Source organism: Mercenaria mercenaria, chromosome 2 (assembly GCF_021730395.1).
Source record: "Mercenaria mercenaria strain notata chromosome 2, MADL_Memer_1, whole genome shotgun sequence".
Taxonomy (NCBI): domain Eukaryota; kingdom Metazoa; phylum Mollusca; class Bivalvia; order Venerida; family Veneridae; genus Mercenaria; species Mercenaria mercenaria.
Window position 1 is genome coordinate 64,104,499 of NC_069362.1, and position 21,437 is coordinate 64,125,935.

The 21,437-nt window shown below is 35.9% G+C and overlaps 2 protein-coding genes across 2 annotated transcripts in view; one reads left to right on the forward strand and one right to left on the reverse strand.

Annotated features, from left to right (window-relative positions):
- Window positions 1-1,324: 1,324 nt before the first annotated feature.
- LOC123564104 (ragulator complex protein LAMTOR2-like) lies at window positions 1,325-12,563 on the reverse strand. The gene is made up of 4 exons (XM_045357418.2): window positions 12,404-12,563; window positions 7,165-7,327; window positions 5,864-5,953; window positions 1,325-3,036 (listed from the first exon to the last, which is right to left on the reverse strand). The coding sequence occupies exons 1-4, from the start codon at window positions 12,469-12,471 to the stop codon at window positions 2,980-2,982; spliced, it is 378 nt and encodes a 125-aa protein (XP_045213353.1). The 5' UTR covers window positions 12,472-12,563; the 3' UTR covers window positions 1,325-2,979.
- A 47-nt stretch (window positions 12,564-12,610) lies between these two features.
- The window catches only part of LOC123562234 (protein ecdysoneless homolog), a 61,717-nt gene continuing 52,890 nt past the window's right edge, over window positions 12,611-21,437 (forward strand). Inside the window, exon 1 of the mRNA XM_053526149.1 lies at window positions 12,611-12,846. Coding sequence (XP_053382124.1) covers window positions 12,645-12,846 — 202 coding nt within the window. The 5' untranslated portion in view covers window positions 12,611-12,644. The remainder of the gene's footprint in view (window positions 12,847-21,437) is intronic.

Below are 21,437 nucleotides of genomic sequence, written 5' to 3' on the forward strand. Positions count from 1 at the left end.
TCCTAGGCCCATGTGTTCTCAAGCAATCCTCTGGAGACAGTTTTACTGTTCCTGGTCACTGTGACCTTGACCTACTGATCTCAACAGGGTCAACTGCTGGTGATGATCAACCTTTCAATCAACTTTCATGATCCTACGCCCAAGCATTCTCGAGTTATCATCTGGAAACTGTTTTACTGTTCCGGGTCACTGTGACCTTGATCTTTGACCTACTGACCTCAAAATCAATAGCTCGGCGATATATGACCATTTTGTGTCGACTCGCCGTAAAACCCAACTCACTCACTCACTCAAAATCAATAGGGGTCATCTGCTGGTCATGACCAACCTCCCTATCAACTTTCATGATCCTAGGCCCAAGCGTTCTTGAGTTATCATCTGGAAACTGTTACAAAACAATATACCCCTCCTTCTTCGAAGGGGGGCATAATAAGTCAGGTCCCTTTGGCCTTGACCTTTGAGCCACTGATCCAAATTTCTCTAGTAATTTGTAACCATTGTGTGGTTTGAAAGATGTTATACCTTTTAGCTTAAAGAGTCCGGAAACCATATTTAGTCTCCTGATCACTGTGACCTTAACTTTTGATCTATAGTCACCCAAAAAACAATTCAGATCCTCCTCAAGTGATAGTGCTTAGTCAATCTGAAAAGTTTGAAAGCTAAAGTTTTAATATTTTGTGACTTAAGAGTCTGTAAAAGAAATCATTGATGGACAAACATCGCAATTTAATAATATTTCCCATTTTTTCAACATGAGTGCCAGACTGTTGCAAAATAGGCCCATCATCAAACTTTGCCCTAATTCAAGGGTAATAATCCAAGAGTGCCTGGGGTGATTTGGGTGGTTATAGTACTTGGCCAAGATATTATGCCCACAAACATTGACAGCAAGTTTGGTGAAGATTGGATGAAAACTGTTCGACTTGCGTACAAGGCTAAATTCGCAGGTTTTTTTTTAGTAATTCATGGGCCATAATCCAAGAGTGCCTGGGACGATTTGGCTGGTTATCGAACTTGGCTGAGATATTATGCCCACAAACATTGTCAGCAAGTTTGGTGAAGATAGGATGAAAACTGTTTGACTTGGCAAGCGGACATACATTGTTGAGTATAGTGTTGAAGTGATCCTGTCCGTGATCAGGAGGCCGGCTATAAAAAGGGCATATGAAAACCATTTGGTTTTGACACAATGCAACAGGAAACAAAAACAGACATAGTGATTCCTACATAGCCCTCTCCCACAACAAAATTTTGAGGAGAGGGATGATAAACAAATGACAGGATATTACCATTTCTAGTACAAGAAGAAAATTGAAATCTTAACCAGTTTATCACTATCCATATGGATACTTTATTCAACTATGAACTTTGCAGGTGATGGATCATTATAATCAACATATGACAAAATTTAATAATCACATTTAACACAATTATAAAATATAAATAAACTTTAGTACAATAACTCCATATATAACACAATTTTACTGTTTTGAATCCACCAGTAATTTGATCCATTTTTCTTACAATAATTGCCCTAAATCTACAACAGACTAATATGTATTGAGCCAGCAAGGTCCTTGAGGTTTTTTATCAGCATACAATTATATGGAAACAAGCTACAAATCTTATTTTATGACAACAATCCATCTCAACCAACAGAGCCCAGTTGTTCTAAATTTTTACAGGTGATTAAGCTAATGGTTTGTAACGTTTTAGAAAATTTCTAAAGAAAAACAAATGTACGAGTTAAGGATTGTGAACACTAAAATGTCTTTACAGTAAAGTTAAAACATTAAACTAATGTTTTCCACCAAGACATATATTTTGAATCAAAATTTATACATTCCCCACCCCCCACACCCAACTTTTACCTCCATCTTTCACCCAAATCTCTCTTCAACCCAACAGTAATAACCCAAGACTTTCAACAGTGCAGATAAAAATACCATTCAAATACCATATTATAACAACATTGCCATAACTTTCTGACAATTATGTTCTGACATATATAACATTTAACTACTATGAGTTGTTAGAACGTAATGACAGTGTTGTAATATATGATATTTAGATATCTATTAGTGAAGTAAAAGTACTTGGTCGTAGAAAGGTTTACTAGAAGGCATCGTGGAGTATAGTGTTTGGGTACAGCAGGGAGGCATCATGGAATATAGTGTTGGGGTGTGTGCAGCAGGGAGGCATCGTGGAGTACAGTATTTGGGTGCAGCAGGGAGGCATCGTGGAGTAGTGTTTGGGTGCAGCAGGGAGGCATCGTGGAGTATAGTGTTGGGGTGCAGCATGGATGCATCGTGGAGTAGTGATGGGGTGCAGCAGGGAGGCATCGTTGAGTATAGTGTTGGGGTGCAGCAGGGAGGCATCGTGGAGTAGTGTTGGGGTGCAGCAGGGAGGCATCGTGGAGTATAGTGTTGGGGTGCAGCAGGGAGGCATCGTGGAGTACAGTGTTGGGGTGCAGCAGGGAGGCATCGTGGGGTACAGTGTTGGGGTGCAGCAGGGAAGCATCATGGAGTAGTGATGGGGTGAAAGAGGGAGGCATCGTGGAGTATAGTGTTGGGGTGCAGTAGGGAGGCATCGTGGAGTATAGTGTTGGGGTGCAGCAGGGAAGCATCGTGGAGTTAGTGTTGGGCTGCAGCAAAATGTTTTTTGGACCTGACAATGCCAACAAATCTTAAAACAGAAATTCTTCAATTTACATTACTATGTCAATGTTAAACTTAGGATACACATATTTATCTCCAATTCACCTCGAGAATCTTGTCATACAAAACATTTCCCAGCAATCCTATACACATTGTACATGTACTTTCTCAACTATTGCTAGATCTGATACAAGCTAACACAGCAGCACAATAGAGCAGGATCTGGAATTTTCTTCATGTTTCAATGTTACACACATCTGTAATTCATTATTGAAAGTTGTATTTTAATCAGTGTTTCTATAAGGTCTATAGATAGGTTGTGTCAGGAGGCTGCAATCTGTGAGAGGGGATCCTCTAAATACATTGCTAATGCTTCAGCCTGAAATTGTGAAGAACAGAACAATGACATGTCAGTAGATCAATCAGTAGGTCTTGTATGATTGCGTGCATTATACAGTAGTTTATGGTGATATATAAGAGAGCATTTTAACCCAAAATCGCAAAGAGATAAGTCATCTAGCAATTAAGATAAAGATTGAAGTTTTTCTGCAGTGTCCGTTGAATGTATTCACTATCTTATTTTTTTTGTTTTGTTGGGTTTAACGTCACACTGACACAATTATAGGTAATATGGCAACTTTCCAGCTTTTGATAGTGGAGGAAGACCAAATGTGACACTTTGGACATTATTCCCGGCAAAGCAGGCATCTGGTTAGAACCATGGACCTTCTATAAGACAGCTGGATGGTTTCTACACATGAAAGAATTCTACATTCAAAATGAGATTTTGAACCCACAGTGATGAGGTGTACAGTGGCGAGGTGTAAGTGGCAAGGTGTAAGTAATTCAAACCCAGTGACCTTAACAGCTTGTCCATAGAGGACCCTTGTATCATCACTACATGTCAGTCTTTTTTGAAGATATTTGGTATAATGTGAAAAAATATAAAGATTATAGATTTTTCACTTAGCTATTCGAAGTATATGGAGTGCTGTCCTACTAATCCTGTGTCGGTATCTGTAGATTTGCTAACCTTATCTTTACCTATTTTATGGATTTGCTTCAAACTAAACTATTTGTTTTTCATCATCACCCTATTCATATGACACAACATAAATAACTCTTGCACTAATACTTTATGAACTATGCCCCTTTTTACTTGAAATTTCAGGTTGAAATTTTGATGCATTTTCTATCTCAGTTTTTTCTAAAAAGATTTGATTCAAGTTCCATATCATCACCCATGTCATATGGCACAAGGTGCGTTTCTCTTGCCAAATTATTCAATTCAATCATTATAGCTAAAGCAGAAACAAATACTTCATTTAACCATCAAAATTTAAATTACAATATGGAGCAACATCGTTATGCATGTCTGATTTGATATTAATTTCCCTCTCCCCCTACCCCTCCCCCAAACAAAATGTGTAAAAGCTGTCAAGATGCAGCAGAAATAAAACAATGTTTACAATATTCATTATTCTAATGACAGGATGCTTGGCTATTGGAAACATTTCCACATAATACTAGCTTATATAACAAGAGGGTCATGATGACCTCGGATCGCACACCTGAGTAATATGAGTCACATGTTTCAAATGGCAAACTGATGCTAAAATATTAAGAAGGTAGGTCATATTCATGGTAAATGAAAGTCAGTTTTAAGATCAGTGAGCAAAACTGTACACATCATCCAAATTTAAAGGCTGTATCTTAAAAAATCAAGAAAGTAGGTTAGTAGGGCAAGGACACTCACAGTCATGTGATCCCTAAGCGCTTGGGGTCATCAGGTAATTATATTTAAACAGTCTAGGAAATATGATCTGAAAATGTTTGAAGTATTTTTTCCTATACAACCCATAATTATAACAAGTGACCCCCAGGGCAGGGCCTCTTTTCACCCAAGGGGCATAATTTGAACAAACTTGTTAGAGATCCACCAGGCAATGCTACATACGAAATATCAAAGGCCTAGGCCTTGAACTTTCAGACAAGAAGATCTTTATTTTTTTCCTTTAGAAGTCTATGTTAAACTTGGAATCCCCAGGGCAGGGCCTCTTTTCATCCCAGGGCCATAATTTGAACAATTTTGGTAGAGAAACACTAGGAAAGGCAACATACCAAATATCAGAAGCCTAGGCCTTGCAGTTTCAGGCAAGAAGATTTTTAAAGTATTTTTCCTAAATTAGTCTATGTAAAACTTGAGACCCCTCGGGGCAGGGCCTCTTTTCATCCCAGGGGTATAATTTGAACAATTTTGGTAGAGGACCACAAGGCAATGCTACATACAAAATATCAAAGACCTAGGTCATGTGGTTTTAGACAAGAAGATTTTTAAAGTGTTTTCCTATATAAGTCTATGTAAAACTTGTGACTCCCGGGGCAGGGCCTCTTTTCACTCCAGGGCATAATTTGAACAATCTTGATAAAGACCATAAGATGATGTCACATGCCAAATATCAAGGCTCTACGTCTTGCGGTTTTGGACAAGAAGATTTTTAAAGCTTTCCTTTCGGTTGCCATGGCAACCAGAGTTCTGCATGGAACTTAATTCTTTGAACAATTTTGAAAGGAGACCACTTAAGGATCATTCCTGTGAAGTTTGGTGTAATTCTGCCCAGTGGTTTTCAAGAAGATTTTTTAAGAAAATGTTGATGGACGCAAATGACGACGAACATTAAGCGGTCACAAAAAGCTCACCATGAGCCTTTGGCTCAGGTGACCTAAAAAGGCTTTAATTGAAAAGGGGCATAATTTAGTAAACTTAAGTTATGAATCCTGGCTCAGAGCAGACTTTTCATGATGCAACAGTCTAAAAGCATTTGACATAGTAGTTTTAGAGGAACCTGCTTTCATAAAAAAGTATTGTGTTGTTGTCAGCAATGCTGATGCTGACAAAATAACAAAAGCTCTACTATTCAAATAATCGAGCAAATACAAGTACATTTTATGAAGGTGGTAAAAATTAAAATTTTCACCGGTTGATTTGAAAAAAAAAGGTCCGAACAGGGCACTGAACAATATCGGGTCTCATATCAGTATACTTTGATCATGTTGTTAGCAGGGCACTGAACAATATCGGGTCTCATATCAGTATACTTTGATCATGTTCTTGCAGTAAAACCTCCTCATGTTTAAAAACAATGGATGAACTCTTATTTATTTTTACAGACTTGACTGTTCTACATGAAATAAGAAATACCCACCTTTGCTTTTAACATTCCGAATCCAACATTTTCCTTACAACACAAGCATAGTAGTAGATTGGCAACATGTGTGATTGCTACTTTACCATCCTGTAAAATATACCAGTATACATAAATGAATAAACACGCTCAAAAATCAGAGAAAGAGGAATGGTTACAACTTAATGTACAACAGTTATCAGGGAGGTCACAATAAACAGCACGATTTAAATCATTCATACTGAGATCAAGAATGGTAAATTGAAAATATATTTAAAGGAACTAACCCACACATTTTAGGAAAAAGAAAATTCTCTCAAAGATCCATAAAAAAGTGAGTACTCCGAAAGATACTAAGTGGTGCAAGCTTATTGACAGATTTTAGCAACATATTCTTATAAATAACCAAAAACAAATTGTGCAGAAGGAAGTAAACTGTCACAATGTTTTTGAAATAATGCAGACAATTTACAATCTTCTTGCATTTTTACAAATATCCATCTTTTATTTTCACCAACTTTATCATTTTTCAGTGTCATTAATCTATGCAAAACTTGGTGGAAATGAACATGTTGAAAAAATTCACCCAAACTGTGGTCGAGCAGCTTTAAACCAAGACAATACCAAACAACCTAAGATAACCTGCTTGGATAGTTCAGCTACAGAACAAGAATATGAATTTATAGGTCTTAAGTTTGATCCCTGGATGACGCCAACTTTCTCTGTGATGTTTTGACAGAAGAAAGTCTGAAGTCATTTGTCTCCAACCCTTAATTTATCCACCTCTAATTCTAGGAGTATTTACATAAATTCCATAAACCAGCAGTATAGTGGACGCAACTTGACCCCGATGGTTGACCTTTGTATTATAATACATAATGAGGCACAACTTATTATTGAAAAGGGGTGTACGTAAAACGCTTCATCTCTTTGCACTCATAAATTTAAATACACGGCTACCACAAGCACCCCGTATTTTCTACAATGAAATAATCGATATGAATAATCAGCCTAAGGTCAACCATCGTGGTCAAGTTGGGACTACTATACAGGTGAGCAAACCTATCACAACATCATACATGTACATTGTGTATCAAAATCAAACAGATAAACTGTCAAATCATTAAATCTGTGCACAGGAATTTTCATTGTTTTGACTGAAACTGCTATTTTTGTTAGGATAAAAATTTGTAGATTTTAAGTGTCTAAGTTTACTTGAATTTGATTTTTTTTTTTTTTGTAAGTTGGGATTAAATTAACCATCACTGACTATTGCACAAATAAAATTCATGAAAAGTTGTCTCCCATGAATACTATCTCACCTCACAGTCAAGCAAAACAAATTTGAGTTTATCGTCTGTTAAAGCTGTGGCCCCAGATTTCTGGTATGTAGACCAGATATTGCTAGCAATGGCAGCTGTGACAGCGGCATCTTTATCCCCATACCCTGAGTAAGCTAGCAATGCTCCCTCATTGTTCAACAACCTGTAACACAAAATATTCATGTACTCTTTCTCTACAGAAAATTGAAGTGCTTTACATATATGAAACAGAAAAGAATGAATAATGGTCTTTAGAGTGGCAGTCAGAAAACACTTGCTTTGCAATACTCACACCAAACTGGTGGGCCAAAACTTTCCATAATTATGGAGTGGCATGCACTTTTTATAAATATTTGATATCATAAATCAGAGTATGAATGAACCTTATCACTCAAGAGACACTTTCTTCACCAATTATTTTACATGCTTCTGGAACATCTCTACCTTGTTGACATTTCGTCACCTTAATTCCAGAAGCGTATAAGTTCATTTTTTGACAAAATGGTGTGTTTGGTATCGTCGGATTTGTCTCCAAACGCTCTACAACATGCACTAACTTGTATGCATGTAGCTGTAGCAAGAAGAGGGTAAATCGCTGCACCACAAACATCTAACTCACCCATTTTATGTTCCAGTCAGATCTTTAAACGTGTTTTTTCTCAAAATGAAAAGAAATGAAGTTACACGCTTCTGGAATTAAGGTGATGATTTGTCTCTGTGTAGGGACTCCAGATAGTAGAAGAATACATTCCACCTACCAGTAGGGCAAACTAAGGGCTTATATGTTAATTCTTTTTTCATGTTCTGGTTACATTACCTTAAATATACCCTAAAATTTTACTAGCATAAAATGTTGCTGTTGTCTTCCTTGGTATATGGGTGTCAAAAAAGTAAAATCTGAGAACAGATCTAGTCCAAGATATCTGGCATACGAGAAACAAATTCTAAAAGTTTGCCCTGAAGATAGTACATGTATTTGGTTTAATGACATTTTAATTTTTGTTGCTGTGTAAAACTTGATATGTAAAATGCCATGTCTCATTGCTTCACCAAGATCTGCATCTTGTCATAGCCTTGCTGCAAGGACATAGAGTCTTAGAATGAGTTGATTTTAACCCTTACCTTGCTAAATTTCTAAAATGAACTTGTCCATCTTCCAATCTGGACAGTACCATTAAATGTTAAAAGTGGTGCTTACCAAAAATATACTGACTGAATGGAAAACAGTGCAGATTTTGATCAGACTGCTGTACAGTTCTACACTGGTCACAAAGGCAGAATCAATCGTGTCCAGCATGATAAGGGTTAAGGTAGACCAGAGTAGTACCGGCAAAATGTTGAGCTTGGGATTTAAAGATAGAGGAGGAAGTTGGTTGACATCAATGAGAAAGCATTGGGGCTCAAATACATAGTCTTGTGAATCCCTGAAAGCATCTTGTATCTGCAGTGATTCTAACATCAGCTAATCAAGACGAAGCATGTCTAGTTGAGAATTTTGACAAAGATGCGATATTCTTCACAGTGTTGAGAATTTTACATTGTGCATTGCCTTTATAATGAAGATCAGAAGAATGGTGTCAAACTTGTTGTTTTTAACAATGCAGTCTGTATGTTCAATCAACTGGTTTTTGCAGGAACGCTTTTTAAAACCATGTTATATACTATCAACAGACAAATGAGCAACAAAGTTCTTGTAAAACCAACACTGTATCTAGTAACAGATAAGAACAATACATTTGAGAATGGAATCAACAATATGTTCAAGAATTTACAAAGTATACAGGTGAGAGAGATCTGCTGGTAGTTAGCTGGGTCACTTATGTTGTCTTTTGAATATACCTATACATGTATAGTTTTGTCAAAAAAAAACAACAAGAGGGTCATAATGACCCTGAATTGCTCACCTGAGTAATATGAGCAACACGTTTCAAATGGTAAACTGAAACTAAAATATTAAGACAGTAGGTCAGTATGTCACACTCATGGTAACTGAAAGTCAGTTATAAGACTGGTGTGCAAAACTGTACATGTCATCCCAATTTTAAAGGCTATATCTTAAAAAACATGAAAGTAGGTCAAAGTCACAGTAAGGTGACCCCTAATCACTTGGGGTCACCAGGTAACTTCATAGAGGACAATTAGATGATGTCACACGCCAAATATCAAGGCTCTATGCCTTGCGGTTTTGGACAAGATTTTTCTTTTTTCCTTTCTGTTGCCATGGCAACCCAGAGTTCTGCATGAAATTCAATTAATTGAAAAATTTTGAAAAGAGACCTGCCAAGGATCATTCTTGTGAAGTTTTATCTAATTCTGCCTGGTGGTTTTCAAGAAGAAGATTTTTTAGACAAGAGGGCCATGAAGGCCTTGTATCACTCACCTGACCTATTGACCTAAAGATCATCAAGATAGTTTTATTAAGATATGGTCATAAATGTGGCCCCTAAAGTGTTAACTAACTTTTCCTTTGATTTGACCCTGTGACCTCATTTTTGACCCCACATAACCTAGATTCAAACTTGACCTAAAGATCACCAAGATTAACATTCCGACTAAGTTTCATGAAGATACAGTCATAAATGTGGCCTCTAGAGTGTTAACAAGCTTTTCCTTTGATTTGACCTGGTGACCTCATTTCTGACCCCACATGACCTAGATTCGAACTTGACCTAAAGATCATCAAGATAAACATTCTGTCTAAGTTTCATGAAGATATAATCTTAAATGTGGCCTCTAGAATGTTAAGAAGCTTTTCCTTTGATTTGACCTGGTGACCTAGTTTTTGACCCCACCTGACCAAGATTTAAACTTGACCTATAGATCATCAAGATTAACATTTTGACTAAGTTTCATTAAGATACAGTCATAAATGTGGCCTTTAGAGAGTTAACTAACTTTTCCTTTGATTTGACATGGTGACCTAGTCTTTGACCCTACATGACCCTGATTCAAAATGGACTTTGAGATCATCATGATTAACATTCTGACCAAGTTTCATGAAGATACAGTCATAAATGTGCCCTCTACAGTGTTAAAAAGCTTTTCCTTTGATTTGACCTGGTGACCTAGTTTTTGATCCCAGATGATTCAATAACGAAGTTGTCCAAGATTTTATTGAGGTAACATTCTGACCAAGTTTCATTATGATTGGGCCAAAATTGTGACCTCTAGAGTGTTAACAAGCTTTTCTTTTGATTTGACCTGGTGACCTAGTTTTTGCACCCCAGATGACCCTATATCGAACTTGTCCAAGATTTTATTGAGGGTAACATTCTGACCAAGATTCATCAAGATTAGGCCAAAATTGTGATCTCTAAAGTGTTAACAGTCAAATTGTTGACGACGACGACGACAGAGCACTTCATTCTCAGGTGAGCTAAAAATGTTAACGGACACACACTGCATGATGCAGGGCGGACATTGTGTGGTCACAAAAGCTCACCATGAGCTTTGGCTCAGGTAACCTAAAAATAGCACCAGATGATAGACATGATTCTGAATGAGAACAGGTAATACCAGTCCTGGAATGTCATGCCTCTATTTAGTTCTGGCTTCAATACCTTAATTCATGCTGTTTAAATTTTCTGATGGTCCTGTCAATTAGATTATGTGCTTAAAGGCGCAACATTCACTGGTATACCAGAGACGATTTGTAGGTCACAGGTTCTGTGCTATTCTATAACCCTGTCGATTAATTCTACTGGGCTGAAAATAAACCAGTGTGTGTTTATAGAACTTAATATCTTCTACATAGTACTCCCACACGAAAATTTAAACGACAGCATGTTTATATTATTGTTTTTTTGTTACGGTTGACATGCATCGTTGAACTCAAAAAGGTTGTCAATGATAGAAGTTAAGTAAATACTGTAATGTTATACAAAAATATTTTCTGTATTGAAACGTTTTACTGCAGAAAAATCATAAGTATCAAACAAGTTATCTTTTGTGTTATTGTGCGGAATTTATACATACATGTATACTGAGCAAAAGCAAACTTACAAAGGTTAATACTTTGTCTTGTTCTATTTCTGATTATTTTCATGAATGTTAATGTTGCTTTGTCATAAGTAACTGTAACAAATTGATTGTTCCGCGTTAAACCTTCATATTACATTTCAACTGCCAAGAATGCCAAGTAACTTAGTGGTATGCAGCTACATTTTTAATCACATTCATGTGACTTTGGTTACAAACAGTGAGAGCATAGTCTGTTGGCCAAGTATACCTAGATTTAGCTATAAAGCTAATTTGTTACTTTTCTTGGACCTATTTATATAGCTTTAATTAAAAAAATTTATAGTTAAGTTGTACTATGGTTAGTAGCATTTGTCTGCAGTACTTATTTCAGTCACGCAAATATGTTATTTCTTTTAAGCACGATATAACGAACTTAAGTATTTGCTTAAGTATATTTCTTATAGTAGAGATCGCCCTGACGTCACGCATCAACACCTGTTTATCTGGTGGTGGGCAAAACAAAACATTTTTACATCGTTTGTGTATGGGATCGGAATTTTTAATTTTTAATTTTAAATAACTTTTTCGTTCATTTATGGATTTTAAAAATTCAAAAAGTTTTGAAATACTTCCGAAGTTCATATTTTCTTATTCAAATATCTTTTGAAAATGAATTACCGTTTTAAATGACATATGATTTTAATAGCGGCGTAGCGATGCTCCAAACTTTTAGAAAAAAACACTGTAAGTTAAGCGTTCATACTTAATTCATTTTATTTTGAAATAATAATTAAAAGTTATCAATAAATTGCTTGTTTTCTATCCTTTCCATTAATAAAAATAATTATTGATATTATTTATGTTTTAAGAAAATTTAAGCAGTTAGAAAAACATCACTGTTAACAAAAGACATGGTCGCTCGGCATCTGCCCATCCGATCTTGGAGTTCTAAAAATAGAATATACAACGGATTTGTGTACAAACACGATCTCTCCTATTTCCATTTTTTTTTTTTTGGGTAAAAACTAAAATACAAAATTGTTGTGTTTTGATGTATGAAATTGTCACACAGTTCTTATATAGATGAAAAAGTCAACATTGAAGATGCATAAAGGGCAAAAACAAGCATTTGAAATAACAGACTTAGTTAAGCAATTACTTAAGATTTTTTGTGAAATTGGTAGGCCAAGCCACTGACAGGATCAAATGAATGAGGAACTGAAAAAATAGCACCGGTTAACGTGTTTTCATGACGAACATGACGAATTAATGCACTTACAAAGTACTTTGAACACCTCCAGAGTTCGCTTGACTTAGCACTTGGGTCAGAGCTTTTGGTTTCAGCATGTTAACAGCTAAAGATGCTGAAATGCTATCAAAACAATTTTTAATTTTGTGCGATTTGTTATACTTTAGTCACTTCCGCATCACGTGCTTTAACGGCCTAGACAGGTTTGTAACGACTGTATTGATTGGACTAGGTAAGGTCATGACCTTAAAATTAGGTCAATACATGAGGCATGGCAGAAAAACAAAACAGGGTTGCTGAGGATGTGGTGGAATATTGTCTTTTCCCGTTATTATCAGAGTCCGAAAACGGTTCTGATGACATTAAAAATTTGCAACAATGTATAAATTCGTTTCTTACATTCCTTAGTCCAACATTGATCGACGTGATCTGGCAAAATGAAGGCTTCAAACTGAAAGCTGTAGAGGAAAAAGGTAAAAATTCCAAGTTTTGCTTTTGTCTTGTTTATTTCTTCTCACGATTTGATAATCTTGCACTCTGTGAAAAGAAACATACTGAATAAATACTTGATTGAAAATAAGTTGTGGTGCTGGTTATACACTCAGTCTTAAATGCGACATGCAGAATTTTTGAAGCCAGGAAACCAGTAGATATGGCACAAAATGTGCACCTCTGGCTCTGCACAAGTGTGTCCATTTGTAACCTACTATAATGTCTATATGCATTTGGTCAGGAAACTAACGCTATAATGACATTAGGCCATGATGTTGGGTTACCATTGGATTTAGGTTGTAAATGAAAATATGTTAGACCTCATAATCTGAACATGGTACAACCATTCTAACATGACTCAATTTGATTTCCATTTATTGATTTAAACAAAGGAGATCAAACTCAGTATATTCTGCGATAAACAACGGTTGACAAGCAGACTGGTGAAAGAGTATTATGAAGTTAAATTGCCGCATGACGTCCGGATCAGTCCTTGGGTATTGAAGTCCAGCATAATATTTATTAAATATTTCAGTGAGTATGTCAGAATGAAAACAACCAAGGCCTTCTTTTGAATTATCGTCAAATTTGCCACTGTTCATCGTTAGATGCTTCAGTATTTAATCACTTGGGCTAACTCCCTCTTGGTTCACTTCCTATGCATCTGAACCGTGGTAAATTAGACGACAAACCACTCAAAGGCCTTGATTATTTGTTAAATATCCAACAACAATGCAAGGTGTTTAATTTACCCAGTATGTTAACAACTGCATTTTACCCTTAATTTAACTATATTAGGCATTGAATTTCTGTTGGTTAAGCATTGGAATTTTACTTGTGATCCAGAATATTATCAACGTAATTATTTGTATTTGCTTAGCAGCTAATCTTTATTTCCTGCTGTGGCAAGCCGCAACACACACCTTTGGTGTGTGTGTTTTTAGGGGGGGGGGGGGGGGGTGTTTTCCATTTTAAAATAGCTTTGCTAATTCGTATGTATATATTTGTTATTAAAACAACAGTTATACTGTTGAACAATTACTGAAATGCAATCCATTGATATTTACAGAAAAAATGTCTTTACATAGATTTTGGTAAATTTTTGCAAATTTTCCCAATTAAGATAATTTCCAAGAGCATTTTCCCAACTCCACTGTTGTTGATAACATTCCTAAAATGATTTAAAAAAGGCCTGTTCACTAGATCTAAATAAATCAGAGAAAATGTCACTTTGGCGCTAAATTGAATCATAATCACTTCATGCAAAACAAATAAAACAGATATCTTCCCTGGCCTCGCAAAAACGTTTGGTAAAATCATTTTTAAATAAGTAATTGTTAAGTAAGCATAAGTTTTAAATTATTTTACTTACGTTGCAGAACCATTTATGTAAAATGTTTGTAAACTTGCTCTGTCTAACCTTTCCAATGTATCAAATTACTTTAATATAATGTAAGCAATGCAAGCTTATCTGGAGAATGCATATCGGGCAGCTTATCCACAGCACAACCAATTGTTGCAGGCGTCCCACAAGGTTCTGTCCTAGGACCTGTAGTATTCATTATTTTTATAAATGACTTACCCCTACATAGCAGAAATTCTAAATTAAACATGTTTGCAGATGACACAACAATCTCTGTTTCTGGAAAAACTGTTTCAGATGTACAAATTGTCCTCCAAGAAAATCTTACAGTACTATTGTAGGGAACTGGTGCAAAGACAATGCCATGATACCAAATGCTGAGAAGATAAAAGCAATGTTTCTTTCAGCCTCCAACAAGATACATAACACTTTTGGAAATAATAACCCCCTTGAATTTACATTAAACCAACAGACGCTTGAAATCGTTCATGGAGAAAAACTTCTTGGAATACAAGTTGACCAAAATCTAAACTGGAAAAATCAATTGACAAAATACTAAAAAAGTGCAATTCATTACTTTATCTTTTGCTAAGGATTAAATTCTGTCTGAACTTACACTCCTGCAAATTATTCTACAATGCCTATATTTTACCCCATCTGGACTACTGTACCACAATTTCGGGAAACTGCGGCTCACAACTGCAAAATGATCTGATTAAATTTCAGAAAAGTGCTGCGAGAATTTTAAAAAATACTAGACAAACCATTTGATACCTCTTCAAATGTACTCTTCAAGGAACTCCATTGGATGACTTTTCAGGAAAGAGTTGATTATAAAAAAGCTGTAAAAGTCTATAAAGCATTGCAAACAGAATCTCAAAATTGTCCAGACTATACTTAAAGAATAAATTCAAATATGTTAATAATAATAAACTCAGATCATCACAGCAACAACTTCTTTATATTCCAAAGCCAGATTTAGAATTTTTCAGAGAATCATTAAATTATTCAGGACCGAAACTGTGGAATGACATTGTTGTTGTAAATATGTAAAATGTATCATGTTATTACGTTGAGGCCCATACGGAAGATTGCTTCAGCAAGTATGCTGCCTCGTTAAATAAAGTCATTGTTATTATTATTATTATAAACACAAATGCAGTGATGAACATGAGCGTGGTCTCGTAACTGTTTTTTTTTTAGCTCACCTGAGCACGAAGTGCTCAAAGGTGAGCTTTAGTGATCACCCTGTGTCCGGCGTCCGTCGTCCGTCCGTCCGTCCGTCCGTCGTCAACAATTTGACTGTTAACACTCTAGAGGTCACATTTTTGGCCCAATCTTAATGAAACTTGGTCAGAATGTTACCCTCCATAAAATCTTGGACGAGTTCGATATTGGGTCATCTGGGTTCAAAAACTAGGTCACCAGGTCAAATCAAAGGAAAAGCTTGTTAACACTCTAGAGGTCACAATTTTGACCCAATCTTAATGAAACTTGGCCAGAATGTTACCCTCCATAAAGTCTTGGACAAGTTCGATATTCGGTCATCTGGGGTCAAAAACTAGGTCACCAGGTCAAATCAAAGGAAAAGCTTGTTAACACTCTAGAGGTCACATTTTTGGCCCATTCTTAATGAAACTTGGTCAGAATGTTACCCTCCATAAAATCTTGGATGAGTTCGATATTGGGTCATCTGGGGTCAAAAACTAGGTCACCAGGTCAAATCAAAGGAAAAGCTTGTTAACACTGTAGAGGCCGCATTTATGACTATATCTTCATGAAACTTGGTCAGAATGTTAATATTGATGATCTTAAGGTCCAGTTTGAATCTGGGTCATGTAGGATTAAAAACTAGGTCACCTGGTCAAATCAAAGGAAAAGCTAGTTAACACTGTAGAGGCCACATTTATGACCATATCTTAAAGAAACTTGGTCAGAATGTTTATCTTGATGCTCTTTAGGTCAAATTTAAACCTGGGTCAGCTTCGGTCAAAAACTAGGTCACTAGGTTAAATCAAAGGAAAAGCTTGTTAACACTGTAGAGGCCACATTTATGACTATATCTTCATGAAACTTAGTCAGAATATTAAACTTGATGATCTTTAGGTCAGGTTTGAATCTGGGTCATGTTGGGTCAAGAATTAGGTCATGGGGGCAAATCAAAGGAAAAGCTTGTTAACACTTTAGAGGCCACATTTATGACTGTAACTTCATGAAACTTAGAATGTTAAACTTGATGATCTTTAGGTCAAGTTCAAATCTGGGTCATGTTGGGTCAAAAACTAGGTCACGGGGTCAAATCAAAAGAAAAGCTAGTTAACACTGTAGAGGCCACATTTATGAACATATCTTGATGAAACTTGGTCAGAATGTTAATCTTGATGATCTTTAGGTCAATAGGTCAGGTGAGCGATACAGGGCCTTCATGGCCCTCTTGTTTTTTTTTTGGTTTCTGTTATCATTTGAAGAAATAATAAATTATTTCCAGCTGTGAGTATATAGTGACATTTTTAGCTCGACTATTCAAAGAATAGTCTAGCTATTCTACTCACCCTGGCGTCGGCGTCGGCGTCACACCTTGGTTAAGTTTTTGCATGCAAGTACATACAGCTATCATGTAAAGGCATATAGCTTTGAAACTTATTTATTCTTTTTCTAGGTCAATTACCAACCTCACTGGGTCAAGTTCCATAACTCTAACATGTATTTTGAGCAAATTATGCCCCCTTTTGGACTTAGAAAATTCTGGTTAAAGTTTTACATGCAAGTTACTATCTCCAAAACTAATGCAGATATTGAATTGAAACTTCACATGTGTCTTCGGGGTTATAAAACTAGTTGATAGCACAAAGTCCCATAACTCTGACCTTTATTTTGGCCAAATTATGCCCCCTTTTGGACTTAGAAAATTCTGGTTAAAGTTTTGCGTGCAAGTACATACAGCTATTACTAAAAGGCATATAGATTTGAAACTTATTTTTTCTTTTTCTAGATCAATTACCTACCTCACTGGGTCAAGTCCCATAACTCTGACATGTATTTTGGCCAAATTATGCCCCCTTTAGGACTTAGAAAATTCTGGTTAAAGTTTTGCGTGCAAGTACATACAGCTGTTACTAAAAGGCATATAGATTTGAAACTTATTTTTTTCTTTTTCTAGATCATTTACCAACCTCACTGGGTTAAGTCCCATAACTCTGACATGTATTTTGGGCAAATTATGCCCCCTTTTGGACTTAGAAAATCCTGGTTAAAGTTTTACATGCAAGTTACTATCTCCAAAACTACTACAGATATTAAATTGAAACTTCACATGTGTCTTCGGGGTTATAAAACTAGTTGATAGAATCAAGTCCCATAACTCTGACATGTATTTTGGGCAAATTATGCCCCCTTTTGGACTTAGAAATCCTGGTTAAAGTTTTGCGTGCAAGTACATACAGCTATTACCAAAAGGCATATAGCTTTGAAACTTATTTATTCTTTTTCTAGGTCAATTACCAACCTCTCTGTTTCAAGTTCCATAAAATTTAACATGTATTTTGAGCAAATTATGCCCCCTTTTGGACTTAGAAAATTCTGATTAAAGTTTTACATGCAAGTAACTATCCCAAAACTAATGCAGATATTGAATTGAAACTTAACATGTTTCTTTGGGGTTATAAAACTAGTTGATAGCATCAAGTCCCATAACTCTGATATGCATTTTGGTCAAATTATGTCCCCTTTCGAACTTAAAACTCTTTTGATATTTAACATTTTGGGTAATAATTTCCTGCTTCTGTGACAATATTTCGAATAGTCGAGCTTGGCTGTCTTATGGACAGCTCTTGTATGTCTAACTGTGATTTAGCTCATCTAAAAATCTACGAGGTATAGTTGTCACTTGATTGTTGGCAAGATTGGTTAAGATTTTTGGTTCGGCCCACTTTTTTCTTGAAAATTATAAGAGCTATAGCTTTGAAACTTTGCACACTTGTTTGCCATCATTAGGTGAATAAGTAAGTAGGCCAAGAACTACAACTCTCACATATAGTATGCATTTTGTCAGAAAAATGGCATATTTTGTACTAACAAAATTGGAATCTCTTTGTTAAAATGTTTATATAGGTCCACTGTAGATTTGAAACAGTTTCAAACACAAATTTTGTACACTTGATTTATCTGTTATCATAGGACTAGTAAGTCAAGAATCACAACTCCCAACTTTTGTCAGAATTATGATCCGTTTTAACTTAGAAAATTGGTATTTCTTGGCATTAATTTTTGGTTGGGTCCAGTTTCCTTGATTATTGTATGTACAGCTGTTAGTATATGAGAACATGGAGAACAGGAAGTTAAGAAAAATACTTGTAAGTTGCATCTAGAACTGCTACATGAATATAACCAGCTTAGTTCACTTGTTAGCTTGACTTTTCGAAGAAAAAGTAGAGCTATTGCATTCGCCCCAGTGTCAGTGTTGCCATCACCATTGGTTAAAGTTTTTGATAATGTCAGATATCGCTGTTACTATCAAAGATATTGACTTGAAACTTAAAATAGTTATTAACTTACTATCAAAGTCAACACCAGGAGAAACAGTCCCCATAACTCTGATTTGAATTTTGACAGGGTCAGGCCCCTTTTTAACTCGGAAATTTTTGATAAAATCAAGTATCTTTGTCGTTACTATTAAAGCTTTTGACTTCAAACTTAACATAGTTATTTACTGTCAAAGTCTACACCAGGAGTAACAATCCCTATAACTCTGATTGGAACTTTGACAGAGTTTTGCTCCTTTATCTTAGAATTTTTTGGTTAAAATTTTTGATAAAGTCAAACATTTCTGTTACTTTCAAAGCTTTTGACTTGAAACTTGAAGTAATTATTTTACTATCAAAGTCCACACCAGGAGGAACAATACCAATAACTCTGATTTGAATTTTGACAGAGTTATGTCCCTTTTTAACTTAGAATTTTTTGGTTAAAGTTTTATAAAGTTTTTACTGGCAAAGCTCTAATTCAGAGTCAAGCACTGAGAAAAGTCAAGCGCGCTGTCTCACGGACAGCTCTTGTTATAAATATATTGTTAGATGATATAGATCGATTCCTCTGAAGCAAGCTCACCAGGGCAAAAGTATGTTTAATGTGAAACCTATAAAGCAGCCAAACAAGGGATGGAGGGGGGACACAACATGGCTGCATAAGACAAGTTGAAATAGTATAGGAAGTTAGCTGGCTAGCTGCTGAAGGCAAGTGTCTGCTTAAGGCAAGTAGGTGATGGCCACTAGGGCAGATTAACCTTTACCCTGCTAAATTTCTAAAATGGACTAGTCCATCATTCAATTTGGGCAGTACCATTTGTTATTCAAAGGGGTGTTCACTGAAAATTTACTGACTGAATAGCAAACAGTGCAGACCATGATCAGCCTGCATGATCGTGCAGGCTGATATTGGTCTGTGCTGGTCGCAAAGGCAGAATTACTTGCCACGAGCAGGTTAAAGGTTAAACTGTAATTACTCTTTCATGATTAAAATTTGTCTGCTTGACTATGCCTATCATTCCAGCCATGAAAATAACTGCAAATGTCACTCTTAATACACAAATTATTCAGGTCATATTAAACTGCGGAATGTCTCTTTGTGAGTAATGTAAATTATTTGAATTTTTTTTTCAATTCAGTTACATTTTTAATCTCTACCCATCATTGCTGTAAAGAATTTAAATGACATGATCACTGTCCTGTCACAAAATGAGACATTCAAAATGAACTTTAATAAAGATGTCCTCGCAGCTGATCTTTCTCTGAACATGTAAATGTTTGACAAAAATAATGTCGCCTTGGACTCGCTGTGGATTGTGCTGTGTGTCCTATAGAAAGGAAAGCTTTTTATTATGCCCCCCCACCACCAGCCCTAATTTTGGTGTGTGTCAGGAGAGGACCTTTGGATGTATGTGTGTGTTGGAGGTGGTATACATGTAAAATTACTTCTGGCTATTCATCCTTCCACTATCCACAACTTAATGAATAAGTAAAAATTAGGACACACGTTTCTTCTGCTGTAAACAAAATATATTTTCCTTGCAATAGTTCAACATACAGTGATTTCTGTTTACAATGTAATAGTAATAGACACTTTCTTTATGAGAACTGCCTCACTATTGGTTGTAAAGTGGCAGCCTCTGTATTCTATATGGACATATTACTAGTTTTGTATCACCTTTTGAACTTTGTCAACTTGGTCTGTAGCATCCTGGCATGGATCTCTTTCAAGTTAGAAAATTCTTCTTTTGAACTGCTTAATGGATCTCCGTCAGACTTGGTCTGTAGCATCATTGTAATGGTTTTGCTGCGTCCCTTATAGGGGACACAAGAGCTAAATTTAGCAAAATATTTAAACAAGTCTGTTTAATGAAGTTTGCTGTAATGGTTATGCATGTTTTGCTCAGTTTTGCTGTGTCACAGCAAAATATAGAAAAAAAACTTTAACTAATTCTTATTTCAATGAACTGCATAAATGATTTTCACCAAATTTACAGTGTATAGACTCTCTGTATGCCCAAATGGAAGTTGCCAAAAACTAGGCGTTCACTTTCGTTTTTCAAATTTTTGGAAGCTGTCGTTAGTATTTTCATGTTTTTCTGTGGCTATTCGAAATAAATATTTTTGTTGTATATATTTTTCAGTGTATGATAAATGTCTCTGCAACACACAGTTGTTAAGTAGACGTTAACACATGAAATTAAAATGTATTTTCACCAAAAACACAGCTGGACAAAGCAAAAGACGATGCATTCAGGCTAAAAATGCCAATTATTTAGGAATTGCGAAGGAAATTTGTGTCAGAACCGCTTCTGAATGTTACATTATCAATCCATGCACATCAGTTTATTCCTACAAATGTACATTTACAATCCTGAATAGTTGAAATATTGTTTAATCCAACATGCATAGCTGAATTATGCACTGGCCGCCTAGTCGCAAAACTTTGTATAAAACTGTTCCACTATTTGCCAAAACACTGTACGCCTGTTCGAAAAAGAAATGATGAAGTGTTTGGGCTTATAGGCTCCATACACTGTACTCATTGAATTAATAAATATAAGTTAAATGTACTGTATTTTACTTGCAACAGTCAAACAGTATTTACTGGTCTGACTTTCACCAAGGATGTCCTTGTCTTGGACAAGAAATAGAATCTGTGTACGTGTTTCCGCTAACATATGAG